The sequence below is a fragment of the Balaenoptera musculus genome, chromosome 8, assembly GCF_009873245.2.
Source record: "Balaenoptera musculus isolate JJ_BM4_2016_0621 chromosome 8, mBalMus1.pri.v3, whole genome shotgun sequence".
Taxonomy (NCBI): domain Eukaryota; kingdom Metazoa; phylum Chordata; class Mammalia; order Artiodactyla; family Balaenopteridae; genus Balaenoptera; species Balaenoptera musculus.
In genome coordinates this window covers 95,446,401-95,459,752 of record NC_045792.1, presented here as the reverse complement: position 1 = coordinate 95,459,752, position 13,352 = coordinate 95,446,401, and the positions used below count along the sequence as shown (strand labels likewise).

The window sequence follows — 13,352 nt, the reverse complement described above, 5'->3', positions numbered from 1 at the left end:
GTTCTTTAGCTCTGTATGTGTTTGTTACCCCAGAAAGATTGTAAATTTCTCGAGGACAGAAAGGGTGTCAGTTCAGTTCAGTTCAATAAACGTTTACGCTACAGAACCTGCAGACACAGGAATGTACACAATGCCATCCCAGCCCTTAGAAACCTCCATCTGGTGCTGTAATCACCTTTGTGTCCCTCATGACTGGAACATAATATTTCTCAATAACTATTTGCTTAATAAATCATGCTATGTCATGACTAATTAATACTTGGTAATAATAAAAAATAGCTAATATTTCTTGGACATTTCTGTGCCAGAAACCTTTGAATTCTTGTGACAATCCTATGACATAGATCTTGTTATTTTTCTCCTTTTACAGATGGAGAAACTGAGGCACAGAGCAGCTAAGCTCATTTGTCCAAGGTTACCCAGCCTGTAAGTGGTAGAAATAAGAATTTCACCCCAGAGTCTGTGCCCGTAAATAAGACATCCTATTGCCCCTCTAGGATTGGGGACATAGCCAGGTGATGCTGCTGAAGCTTGGCACCCCCTTTCCCAGTGGCTCTGCCCCCCAGCCCATCACCCTGCCTCAAGGCAGGTCCTGTGTGCTGTGGCCCAGCAGAGACTCTGCCAGCCAGGCCAAGGTCTATTCTAGAAGGAGGCTGTTACAGGGCCCTGTCCTCCTCTCCCAGGGATTCTGCAAGTAGCTTGAACAGTTAAACAGAGGAAATGGGGCTGGGCTTGTTTTCAGTCTGAGGCTTCTGGCAGCCCTGGAGTAGCAGAGAGCAGGAAATGTGACGCCTGGAGGGGAAGCTGGGCAGGCTGGAGGCTCTGAGAGGCAGAGCAGTCCTAGCTGTGGGACCACGGTCCCCTTGGGCTTGTACTCACTGAAGCTGTCAGTACTTTGCAGGTGGGGTGGGGAGGACAAGCCTGGAAGGGACAGGTGCACAGGGCTGGGGAGGATGCCCTCGGCAGTTCCTAGGACAACGTGTGCCAGCACTGGGGAGCTGGGGACCCCTCAGAATCCACCCAGATACACACAGGAAGAGGAATCTGGGTAAGAAAATTATTCTGGGCTTTTTTGAGGCCCCAGAGGGTGATGTGTTCTACTTTCTGTGGCCTGGATGAGCAAGTGGGAGCTGGGGAAAAGAAATGTACCAGGGCACCGAACACTTAACCCACCATCTGGACAGCCACTGCTCTCAAAACCAGCCAAGCCAACCTCCTTGGCCTGACCTTCAAGACTCCTTGTGTTCTGGTTCCTTTCTTTTTTGCCTCTTCGTCCAAGCTTTCCATGCAGAGATTTTCTCTCAGCTCACACCATGCTGGTGCCTGCCTCACAGTAAGTACTCAGTAAACATTTCTTCCCTCTTTCTTCACACTTCTTTTAACATGCTGCCCTCACCCCTGCCATTTCATTCTGCTTATGCTGCTCTCCTTGCCCTGTCTGCCCATAAAGCTTGGCCAATCAAAATCTCCATCTTTCAAAACCCCAGCCCCAAGAGCAAAAGTGGGAAGGTGGAAAGAGTTGGTTCAAACCCCAGCCCTTGCTGTGTGATGCTGGGCAAATCACTTAACATCTCTGGGTTGGATCAGATGATTTCTAAGATCTTGTCTAGCTCTGACAGTTTCATTTGAATCTCCTTCCCTGATCTCCAGGTTTTCACTCACTCATTCATTCATATGACCAATATTTTATAAATATCAATACCTACTTAAGTGTCGAATGCTGCTCCAGAGCCAGCACTCCCATCCCACTGATGTGTCTCTGACACTCACCTTTGTTCCCCCCAAATATTCCTCTATTATGTGACCTTTTATGCATATTAGTCTTGTCTCCTTACAAGATTCTTGAACCCAGTGTAGCTCCTAGCTCTGTGCTGGGTGCACAGAATGTGCTTAGTAACTTTGTATGGAAGTCGAAATGAGCTGAATATAGCTGTCCAACAAGTGGAGCAGAGGGAGGGAAGCTGGCTTCCCATTTGCATGAGTGACTGTGGTGAGACATGAGGGACTTCTGGAGCCCATGTCCCTTCCCAGCAGCTAAGCCTGTGATCCAGGTACCTGCTGGGAGCCCTTGGGAGCAACCTAGAGCCTAAAAGCACCTGCTGATCTTGGCCCCTGCCCAGGTTCTGGGCCTCTACCCCCACAGAGGAGACAGATGTACCTGAGCTGGGTTGCAGGTGCTGCTGGCTAGTGACAGATGGAAATTTGATTAGGCTCCTTCTGGGTAGCCTCATTAAAGTCACGTGTGGGAGGAAATCTGGAGGAGGGGCTGGGGACCCTTTCCCACTGGGGCAAGAGAGCTGTGGGTACAGCACAGGCAGCTCCGCAGTCAAGCGTGGTGCCTCAAACCACGATCGCTCTTGGAAACTGCCTTTGGCACCTTCCAGGTCCCCAAGCTGGAGGGGAGAGGAGCTTGGGTGTCTGTCCCCTTGCTCGGGGTCAGCTAGATCTGCCCTGAGGAGCTTCCTGCTGCTTCCGGCCTGGACTGCAGCACCAAGCTCCCAGGGCAAGATCAGCAGGTCTCCTGCCCTTCAAGCCTCCCACCCCCATCTGTTGGATCACAAGCCCTGATTGCAGAACCACCTTCCAGCCCTCACACTCCTTTGCTATTACCCCTCCCAGGGATATGTGCACTTAGTACAGCGCCAAAAGAAGAGAGCCTTAAGGATGAACGTCCAGGCCCTTGAAAGCCTGACAACGGGTTTGGAGTGAAGCTGATCTGAGTCTGGATCCTGGCTCTACAAGTTACTGACTGTGGGATCTTAGCAAATTGCTTAACTTCTCTGAGGCTCAGTTTCTCATCTGTAAGATGCTGCCCAGTGATCCTCAAATCCCCCCCTACTCTATGAGTCCAGATGAGTCTTCCTTCCCCAAACACCTGTAGGCCAAGAACACTGGTTAAGCACACTGGGGCCCAGCAGAAACCAGATCTGTTCCCGGTGCTTTCCCTACCCACTTTGTGCATCCTTAAAGACAGGTCTTCCTTAGCCTGTGCTAACCCTTGTCCTTGGGACCTGGATCCTTGGGGGCTTCTCTGTATGCCCTGCTCTGAAATGGCACCAACTGAAGCAAAAATGAGACTCCAACCCAGGCTTCCTGATGTCTTTTTAGCAGCACAGCAGAGAAGAACCTGTTCAAGTGCCTCTGCTGGAACTGGTCCTCCCAGCTCCCCTCCAAAAGGCCCAAAGGACTTATGTCCCCTGGTGCAGGAGGTGGGGGGCATGAGATGCTGAGGGGGCCTGTCTCAAGCACCCTGGGCTAAAATAGGCTCAGATAAGACCCTCCTTCTGGAATCCCAACCCTACAACGCCGCCTTCACATAAGCCTGGCCCCACCTCTAGGCACAGCCTTCCTGGCCTTTGACTCACGAGTCAGCAAGAACCTTGGGTCCCTGAGGGGAGGAAGGAGTTCCGGGCTGGGCCTGGGCCCGCACCCTTCCCAAAGGAAGGAGAACGATAGACCCCCGGCTTCCGGCTTCCTCTGGCAGCGGGCCCCCTCCTCCAGCTCCAGCTCCACTCTCTGCCCCCGGTTTTTGCATTTTAAATTCAGGACAGAATGTGATCTCTTGCAGCTCCTTGCTTTATCCCGTTGCTATTTAAATTACAAATCGGCCCCATCTCCCTGTCACTCTTTGGTTATTTTTAGCTTCTGGTAAATAGCAGCAGGGAGAGTTGGATCAGGTGCCCCTCCCTCGAGGAGCTTGGTACCCACAGTCCCATGCCCACAGCAGGGGGCACCCTCCCCTGCCAGCTGGCACCCCCAGTCGCTTCCCCCCAGCCCCTCCGTGGGGGTGGAGGGGGCAGGGGGAGGATTGCAGCCTGGGACGTGCACACAGGCTCAGCCCTTGCTCTTACCCTTTGTTAAACTCTGCCACTCCCGGATCTCACCAGCCATCCATCACTCAGGGCGAACCTCGTGCAGGGGCCTTCCTGAACCTCTCCCCGGCCCCAACCCACAAGGAGGTCCAGCTATAGAGGGCAGAAGATCTAACTTGTGTCTCACCCACGTTACAAGTCAGGAACTTTACATCTCTTATCTTCTTTCATCTTGCCAGCCACCCTCTTGTACAGGTATTATTGTTCCCATTTTCCATAGAGGAAATGGGGTCAGAGGTGAAAGTGATTTACCCAGCTAGGAAGGGGCAGAGCTGGAATTCGAACCCAGGTTTCTCTGACCCTGAAGACTGCATGCATGTGCATTGCACTGCCTCTTTCAGTACAACGCATGTGCCACTTTGCCCAATGCCCGTGTTAATTCCTAATGCCCACCATCAACTGTCTTTCCCATGTGTTTGTCCCGTCCCATCTGCTGGTTCAGGGGTTGGCAAACTATGGCCAATGGGCTACATCTGGCCTGCTGCCTGATTTTGTATGGCTGTGAGCTAAGAATGGTCTTTACAATTTTAAATGGTTGGAAAAAAGCAAAAGAATATTTGTGACAGTAGAAATGATATGAAATTTAAAGTTCAGTGTCTATAAATAAAGTTTTACTGGAGTCCAGTCACGCTTATTGGTTTCCATATTGTCTGTGGCTGCTTTTGCACACTACGACGGCAGAGCAGAGTGACAGAGACCGTGTGACCTGCAAAGCTGGAAATATTTACTGTCTGGCCCTGGACCGAATCATACTTTCGTTGAGAGAAGAATGTTATCTCATGCTTCCATCTCATACAGTGTCTGGCCCAGGGTCAGAGCTCCAGACGGGTGCTGGTCCTCCTTCAAGGTCTTTCTAGGGCCACAAAAGCACCCAGGACAGGGAAGCCCCCTACCAGCCACACCCCAGTGATCCAGCTCACATTTTACCCTTGCTCTCTCTCCTCCAGCTTCTCCGCAGGTGAAGTCAGTGGTTTCTGAACCTACTTGACTATCAAAATTACCTGGGGAGGTTTTTAAAAGTTGGCATGCCCAGGCCCAATCCCAGACTCTCTGTATCAGGATCTCCAGGAAGGGCTTTAGAAATGAATTTAAAAGAGATCCTCAGCTGATCTGGTTTGAGAACCACTGGGCTTATCTCCAGAGGTTCAAGTTCTGCATCTTCTGACTGCTCCTTTTAGACCAAATCCAGTGTCCCTTGTACCCCTGGCTTCTCCCAGGCTGGAGGCCACCCTCCAGTGGTCTCTTGAGCCCAGCCCTGAGCATTTAGGACTTCCTTGAGTGTCTGGGAGTTTTCCTCAGGCCCAGATGCAGACACAAGATGTCCTCCCACTTCCCTCTCCCTGAGAGTTTCCACTGGCAGAGACCTGCCAACTCTCCATCCCCCTAAAACAGCTGCCAGGGCTGCTTCCAGCCCACACCAGAGCTGTGGGGTGAAGGGAACCTATTTCCCAGAAACCTCCACGTCCCTAAAAGCTCCTACTGTGCTGCTGAAAACCCCCATCCTCACTCACGTCAGAGGCAGCCAGGCCCCAATCCCGCTTCTGCTGCCACCCCTCGCCCTCAGATTTTTTTGCCCCCACATTTCTGTCTAAAAGCCTTTTCTCTCTGTGAACGGCTTTCAACTGCTTTTCTTAGCAACTCCCCACAGCGGAGTGGGAGGTTTAGTTGCAAGCCAGAGCTGCGTGGAACTGTGGCAGGCAGAGGATGTGGAAAGGGCCACCGTGGGCCTGGCTCTTGCCAGCCCCCAGCGGCCTGTACGAGGAAGAGCAGCATTGGTCACAAGGCTGTTTAGGATGGCAGCCACAGGGGAGGGCTGAGTCATTCCACTGGGGTCCCTTGGGCAGCCCAGGGCTCTGTCTCTTTCCCAGGGCTTCCTCTCCCCTCTACCCAGGGTGCTCTTCTTGACCTGATGCTCTGTCCTGCTCTGGTCCTAAGATGGGGCTTCTGGCCTAACCGCAAGGTATGAGGAGGTGCCTCACTTGATCTGTCCAGGGGTGACAGCTGGCACCCGCCCTGGTGCTTCTTCTGCAGCCCTCACACAGGTGACCCGGAGGTCTCCTGATCTTTTCACAGCCAGAGAGGAGCCACAGCTTGGTGACCCTGCATCCTTAGTGACTAGAGGCCTCAAGTTTGGGCTGTGGAGGGGCCTCCATTCAGGAACCACCCTGGGGGAATCCCAGCCCTTGTGGCTATCTCTGAGTGTGCGTGTGTGTGAGTGTGCATGTGCGTGTGAGTGTGCGCACACAGCATCTTCTATCTCAGCCTTTTGATTATTTTCTGCCCCCATCCCTCTAAGCCTCTACCCCACTCTGGCACTCTGGCTTCCTTTTCAGCTCCAGATGCTCTTTGTTTCTGACCTTGGGTCACCCTCTTATGTCATAGGTGAAGAAATGAGGCCCAGAGAGAAAGAGAGATTGTCTAGCTCAAGGACACACAAGTCATTGGCAGAGTGAGAATACAAGCCAGGCCTCCTGGCTCCCAGACTAATATTTCTTTCATTCTATGCCCCATCACCCATCAGTCTCTTTGTACTCTCTCCTCCCCCCGGGCACTTTCACGGGCCCTTCTCTCTGCGGCTAGGGGACAGACGACGCCCTTCTCTCAGCACGGTGCTCTAGAAGAACTCAGTAATGTAGCCCAGTGTACTCCCGGTTCCTCATAGGCCCCAGACAGTGAAGGTAGGGCCCATGGGAACGTAACCTCCTGCCCATTTATTCCGAGCGTCTCACTTCATGATGGTGGAAAAGTCCCCTCCTGTTCTCTCTCATCTTCCCCCCAAGTGATGGAGGCCCGACAGTCTCATAGCCATTAAGAATACTGGGGTCCTTCAAGCTCCCAGGACTGGGTCAGTTTTAGGAAACACCCTCCCAGAAGCCCCACGTAGCAGGGCAGCCTCAGACACATCCCAAGTCCTCGGGGTTGTAAACAGAAAATTTGTCCTCTCTAACCAGGCCGATGGTTTCAAGGACTGCAGACACCTCGATGTCCCTGCTGGACCCTCCAGAGGTCACTCTGGGCCAGGGGCTTTAGAGGGGCAGCAAGTCCTGGTTGAGGCTGTGGCCTGGGAGAGGAAGAGGATGGCGAGGGCCGCCCCTGCCCTGCCCCCACCCCTCTCCTCAGATCCCTCCTCTGTGTAACGTATGCACCCTTACTGAGGGGCAGTCCTCCCCCACCCCATCCCAAATCATAAAAGCGGTCTCTGGGGCCCACTCCAGCTGATTCCTCTGGGCATAGGTGGTGGGACCTGGGAGGCTGGGAATCTTTCACAGGCAGAAGACGTTAAAGAAGATTCGGGTGGGAGTGCAAGTTTCAGTCTGCCACTGGGATGCCGGTGAAGGTCTGCTTGGGCAGAGGGGTCCAGGAGGGGATTCCTTCCCCCTCTCTAGGCAGCAGGGTCTCAGCCATGGTGGCAGCGAGCATCATTTTGGTCACTTCCACAGGCCAGTGCCTAGCACAGGGTCAGCCGACAGGAAAGCTCAAGTAAGGCCTAGTGAATGAGTAGGGGGTCCCTCTTTCCCCTAGAAGAAGAGCCAGGGGCATCTCCTGGCTCTCCCCAGCAGATAGAGGTTCGTAAGGATCATGTCTTGGTTCTTTTTCCCCTCAGCGCCCAGTACCATGCCTGGCACGCAGTGGGCATCAGTAATTTCACGTTGAATGAATAGGGCTTTCAGTGTTCATTAGAGAAAGGGTCCCAGAAGCTCCCCCTTGGACACAGAAGGCAGAGACCCCTTGGTAGTCATTTCTGAATCCCCAGGGCCTAGAGCAGTGTCAGGCAAGCCGCAGGCGCTCAATGACTGCTGACTGAAAAGGGGAGTGGTCCCAGGCGCTGGGCTCCCCTCTGCCCGCATTCTTACCTGTAAGACACCTGCTTTCGTAGGTGCATCTGGCGGAACCGCTCCTCCACCGGGGGTCCAGCGGCCATGCCCCGGGGCGCCTCGAGCCACTGCTGCTGCGAGACCTCGGCCTCCGCCCCCCGCCGGCAGCGCCGCCGCACCACCTCCTCCTCGGCTGCGCGGCAGCCGCCGCCAGCCCCGTCCCCGCGGGGCCCTCCGCCGCCCGGCCCCTCGGCCATCCTGCGGCCGCCCTCTTCTCGCGGCTCCTGCGGCCTTTCGGGGTTCCCTGCTCAAGTTCAGTCTCCCTTCCTCCTGGGCCCGGGAACGCGAGGCGGAGAGGGAGGGAGGCGCCGGGTCCCGCACGTCCCTCCCGACGCCGGGGCTCAGACGACGGGAGCGGCAGCTGCTGGGCGCTGCGCCTCGGAAAGGCCGGCGGGGATCTTCCACGGCCCCTCGGGAGGGGGTCTTGGTGGGTGTCGGGGTGCTGCGTGGTGAGCGCTGGGGCGCCCCCCCGGACGGCTGAAGCCGGAGCCTGAGCGGAGCCCGAGCCCGGGCGGTGAGCGCGCGCCTGCAGCCACCGCCGCTGCCGCGCACCGGAGTGTCACCTTAGAGACACCCGCCAGCCCGCGGGTCCGGTGGGGAGGGCGCCGCCCCGCCCAGCCAGCCCGGCTCGGGCACCGGAGGAGCGAGCCCGGCCCAGCTGGCGGCGGGCACGAACCCAGCCCTGGGCACCCGCCAAAGCCCACCCCTGCGCCCCCTCCCCTGTACCCTGCAGCTCGGCAGCGGCCAATCACCGCCCCGCCCGTCACTCAGAGGCTGTGATATACCCACCTTGTCCCGCGCTTTCCGGCTTCGGCATTCGCCGCTGCGGCGGGCAGGTGGGGTGGCGGGGGCGGTGACACGAGCTGGCTTTAACCCCGTCGGCGCCACGGGACTTTACAGACCCAATTCGATTTGGGGAAGGGGCACAGGAAGGGGAACATACTCTGGGACGCCTGGAATGTGGGGATGGACCCGATTGCCGGTAACACTGCCCCTAGGCCTAGAGCTCTTCTCAACCCATCCGGGAGAGGGACCCAGCTCAGGGTGGGTGTGGGATGGAGAGCTTCCCGACCCTGGAGCCTGGCAGCCTCCTCAAGGCCCAGCTGCCTCTTGTGACCTGCCCCCCTGAGGCTCCTGGGACAAGGTCTCCCAGAAGTTTGAATCAGCCTCCTGGGTCGGGAGAGGGGGGGACCCAACTCCGGAAGGAAGGACTAGAGGTCTCCTTGGGGTCCATCTTCTTCCACCTGGAAATCCCATGGTTCCTCCTTGCATCATCTCCTCTTGTCATTGGGGTGTTCTTCATCTGAACCTTACATCTGGATGATGGTGGGACCCTGGTTAGCTTCTCAGGTCTAATGCCTCCTACCTACTACCCCAGACTCATCTTTCTGAAGTCAACCTTTGACCACAGCATTTACTCTCCCTCTGTAGTATTTAGTGGTTCCCCCTTGCCTATACTTCAGCCTGGCATTCGAGGCCTGCCTTGATCTTCCCACATCCTATCCTCCAATTCCATCCATTTCCTTCCACTCATCTGTGCTCCTTATTCTGGGAATTGGCATCAGGGCTGTACAGCATTGTTCATCTGAAATCTCCTTCTGTTGCTGTACTTCAAATTCTGAGGATCCACTAAAATGCCTCCTCTTCCAGGAAGTCTCCCTGGATGGCTCCAGCTGAAAGGCACTCTTCTTCCTCCCAGACCCCATTGCCCTCTGCACCCAGTGTCTAGTCTAGTCTGTCTTATCTTTCCCCACTGACTGTGAGCCCAGGAAGGTGGGAGGGACCAGACTCTCAGAGGTAGAGAATGGATTACAGAGGGGGGAGAGCTGTACTGCTCAAGGCTCCTGCAACTCTCACCAGCCCTACAGTGGCTGTCCTGCTCTGTGCTTTTGCTCACGTTGTTCCCATTGCCTGGAGTATGTCCCCTTCTCTGAAATCCTGTCCATCCATCGAGGTCATTCTCAGGTGCCACATCTCCCATGAACCCCTCCTGGCACTCCACTACAGATGCTGTCTCCCTCCTTCAACCCCCTAACTATTTCCTGGACCCCTCTCTGGGCATTCCCCTTCACCCTCTAACAATAATTAACATCTCATTTGAGTCTTACCACAAGCCTGGGTGGTAGATATTATCACTTCCTCCATGTTACAGATGAGGACCCTGAGATGTCATTCAAGTGATTTATTTGCTCAAGATGGCTCAGGTGAGGTGAGTGAGTGGTGAGCCAGGATTTAAATCTAGGTCTTTTGGCCCCAGAACTCATGCCCCTTTCCACTCCCCCGTGCTGCCTGCCACACAGTAACAGCCTCACATTTGCCCGTTTCCCTTGTCTGTAAACTCCCAAAAGGCAGATGCCTCAGCTCTGCCTCCCCCCTCTCTCCTGTTCAAGCAATCCCATCTTGGATGAATGGCATAAACGGAATTGCATTAAACAGCTTGGCCACAGGGGAGCTTCCTCCCTAAAGCCAAGTTCTAAAGAAGCCCTGTTGCTGGAGAGGGTGGGCTGGGGCACTTGGGAGCTCCTCCTTCCCCACATCTTTGCCCCTGAGATTGCCTTTAGGATTGCTAATTTTCCAAACACCCAGGCCTCCTATACCAAGAATTATGGTAGTTCTAGCTGGATTTGACGTTCCCTCACAGCTGCTTAGCTGCTGGGTTGCCGGTTGGTTTTTTGTTCAGCTCTTTCCTGCGGAGCTCTACCCGCTCAGTCCTTTTTAAAGTGAAGCTTCTCCACTCTGTCCTCACACCTTCCCCACTTAGGACCAGCTGCTGACTGCATTATTTTTTAGCTGTGGCTCTGCCCTCTTCCCAAGAATCCAAGGGAAAAATGAAAGCCCCCCTCGCTCCCACCCCGACCCGCTTGACCACCTTCTGCAGCCTCTCCCAGCTGCAACTATCTCCATGGAACGATTGCAGCCATTGCCTCTGTGCTCAGAAAATAATAGCTAATGCCTTTTGAGTGTTTACTGCATAACTGACCTTGTGCTAAGGCCTTCATGTGCAAGCTTTCATTTACCCCTCACAGCAACTTTAGGAGGGTGGGTACTATTCTTCAGATGAGGATGCTGAGGCTTCGAGAGGTTCGGTAATTTGCCAAGGTCGCATACAGAAGTGCAGCATGGACATCAGACCCATGCTCTTAACTGTCACTCCGATGACAGAGAGACTCGGACTCCTTTGGAGGTGAATTCCCAGCCTGTCTCCTCCATCCCAATGTCCCAAGGGGCACCTGTTACCCACATCAGATAGGTGCCCTATTTGGCCAGATGGCTTCTGGGGTGGTCCACCCTCTGGAATTGGAGCCTTGCCCTGGCCCATCCCAGCTCCAGGCATCGCCCACAGCTGCTCTCCCTGCTGCTAGAGCTTTGGTTTCCAGGTGTAACAAAGGGTTTGTTGTGGCAATCTGAGCAGGATGACTGGCCCCGTGAAAGCCATCACACGTGTTTGCGGCAAGGCCAGCTGCCAGGGCTGACAATAGAGTGTGGAGGCTGCAGCTCTATCACTGGGGCCATACTGGGGATGTGCCCCCTTAGCGGCAGTGACACAACGCTGAGGAGGCGGGATGTCAACAGGTGGCTTGTGCGAGGGGATTAACCCTGCCTCCTAACATAGGTGGGGAAGACTGCCTGGGATGGACAGGCATAGGGTGGTGACCGCAGATGACCATACTTTGACCAACTTGCCAAACCCTGGGCTCCAGGACGCCCCACTGTGCTTGGATCTTGTGCAAGAATAAGAAGTTCGGCGGGGGGGAAGGAGGGAGGAAGGCATGCTGGGATGAGAGCTGGAGAGCCAGAGAGGCAACATAAGCTCTGAAGCCAAACAGACCTGTCTTCAAATACCCACTTTGCCACTTACTAGATGTATGACCTTGGTCAAGTCATTTCACCTCTCTGAACCCCATGTTCTTCATCTATAAAAATACTCACCCTTTAGGATTATTTTGATTCCTAATTGGGACATGTAAAGTTCTCAGTCCAATGCTTGGCGGATGGTCACAAATCAATAATGGGAGGATGCTAGATTTCAAGCCCTTTGCTATCAGGAGCTGGGTCTCGTTTGTGCTCCAAGGTCAGCATGGTGCCATGTACATAAGGGATACTCCGTAAATATTTTGTTTTTTTAAATTTGTATTATTTTTAATTTTTGGCTGTGTTGGTTGTTTGTTGCTGTGTGTAGGCTTTCTCTAGTTGTGGCGAGTAGGGAATACTCTTCGTTGTGGTGCATGGGCTTACCATTGCGGTGGCTTTTCTTGTTGCACGAGCTCTAGGTGTGCGGGCTTCAGTAGTTGCGGCACATGGGCTTAGTATTTGTGGCACCTGGGCTTCAGTAGTTGTGGCTCGCAGGCTCTAGAGCACAGGCTCAGTAGTTGTGGCACACGGGCTTAGTTGCTCCGCGACATGTGGGATCTTCCTGGACCAGGGATTGAACCCGTGTCCCCTGTATTGACAGGCAGATTCTTAACCACTGCGCCACCAGGGAAGTCCCAGTAGATATTTGTTGAAGGATGAGGCTTTGTCTCCCACTCCTCTGAGTGACTATTTCAAACTCTCCCCCTTCTCCCCAGTGCAACTCCCATGCCCACCCTCCCCATTGCCCCATCCCCAAACTTCACAGCCATATGGGGGCTCCCTCAGTTTCCTGTCTCTCCATGTTCTGCACTCACGGCGTGCCCTCCATTTCTGTCTAGGCTTCTCCAGTCCTAAGTGCATCTCTTGGGACTTCCCTGGTGGTCCAGTGGTAAAGAATCTGCCTTGCAATGCAGGGGATGCAGGTTTGCTCCCTGGTCAGAGAACTAAGATCCCACATGCCGCGGGACAACTAAGCCCACACGCCACAACCACTGAGCTCCCGCGCCTCAGCTGGAGCCCGTGCCGCAAACTACAGAGCCCATGGGCTCTGGAGCCTGAGTGCCACACCTACAGAGCCCACACACCCTGGAGCCCGCGCACGCCACAGCTAGAGAAGAGAAAATCCGCGTGCGGCAACTAGAGAGAAGACTGCGTGCCGCAACGAAAGATCCCGCATGCCTCAAGGAAGATCCCATGTGCCGCAACTAACACTGGATGCAGCCATAAATAAATAAATAAATAAAATTTAAAAATAAATCAATCTTTAAAAAAAAAATAAAGTATTTCTTTAAAAAAAAAAGTGGATCCTTCCACCTGCTCCCTGGATCCCTTCCCCTCCCCTACCCACCCCCATCATCCATCATCTTCCCTCTCTGCTGGGTTTTTGTCTTCTAGAAATAGCCATGGTCCACTCTCCCCCATCTAAAAGAGCAGCCCCAAACTGCTCTTGATCTCACCTACATCCCCCCTCTAGTTGCCACCCTCTGTGACAAGTGTTCACTACATCCCCCGTCTACCCCAGTCTTCACATCCGACCCACCTGTTCTCACTTCCACCTGGGTCTCACTTCTGCCCCAGTTCTTCCCTACACAGCTCCAGCCACGGTCACTGGTGACCTCCTCATTATCAAAGCAAATAGACATAGTCTTCTCATCTTTTCCAACCTCTCAGATAGCATCTGACACTTGTTAGCACCGTTCCTGGAAGCTCTCTCCATCAGTTTCTGGGGCACTCACCTCTCCTGGTTTTTTTC

The 13,352-nt window shown here is 54.2% G+C and overlaps 1 protein-coding gene across 2 annotated transcripts in view; it reads right to left on the bottom strand.

Annotated features, from left to right (window-relative positions):
- DGKZ (diacylglycerol kinase zeta) overlaps nucleotides 1-8,275 on the bottom strand; it is a 42,449-nt gene extending 34,174 nt beyond the window's left edge. The window contains exon 1 of one of the 2 annotated variants that reach the window (XM_036859448.1): nucleotides 7,727-8,275. In XM_036859448.1, coding sequence (XP_036715343.1) covers nucleotides 7,727-7,944 — 218 coding nt within the window. In that variant the 5' untranslated portion in view covers nucleotides 7,945-8,275. The remainder of the gene's footprint in view (nucleotides 1-7,726) is intronic. The other variant, XM_036859452.1, reaches the window with a different exon arrangement.
- Between the last annotated feature and the right edge of the window lie 5,077 nt (nucleotides 8,276-13,352).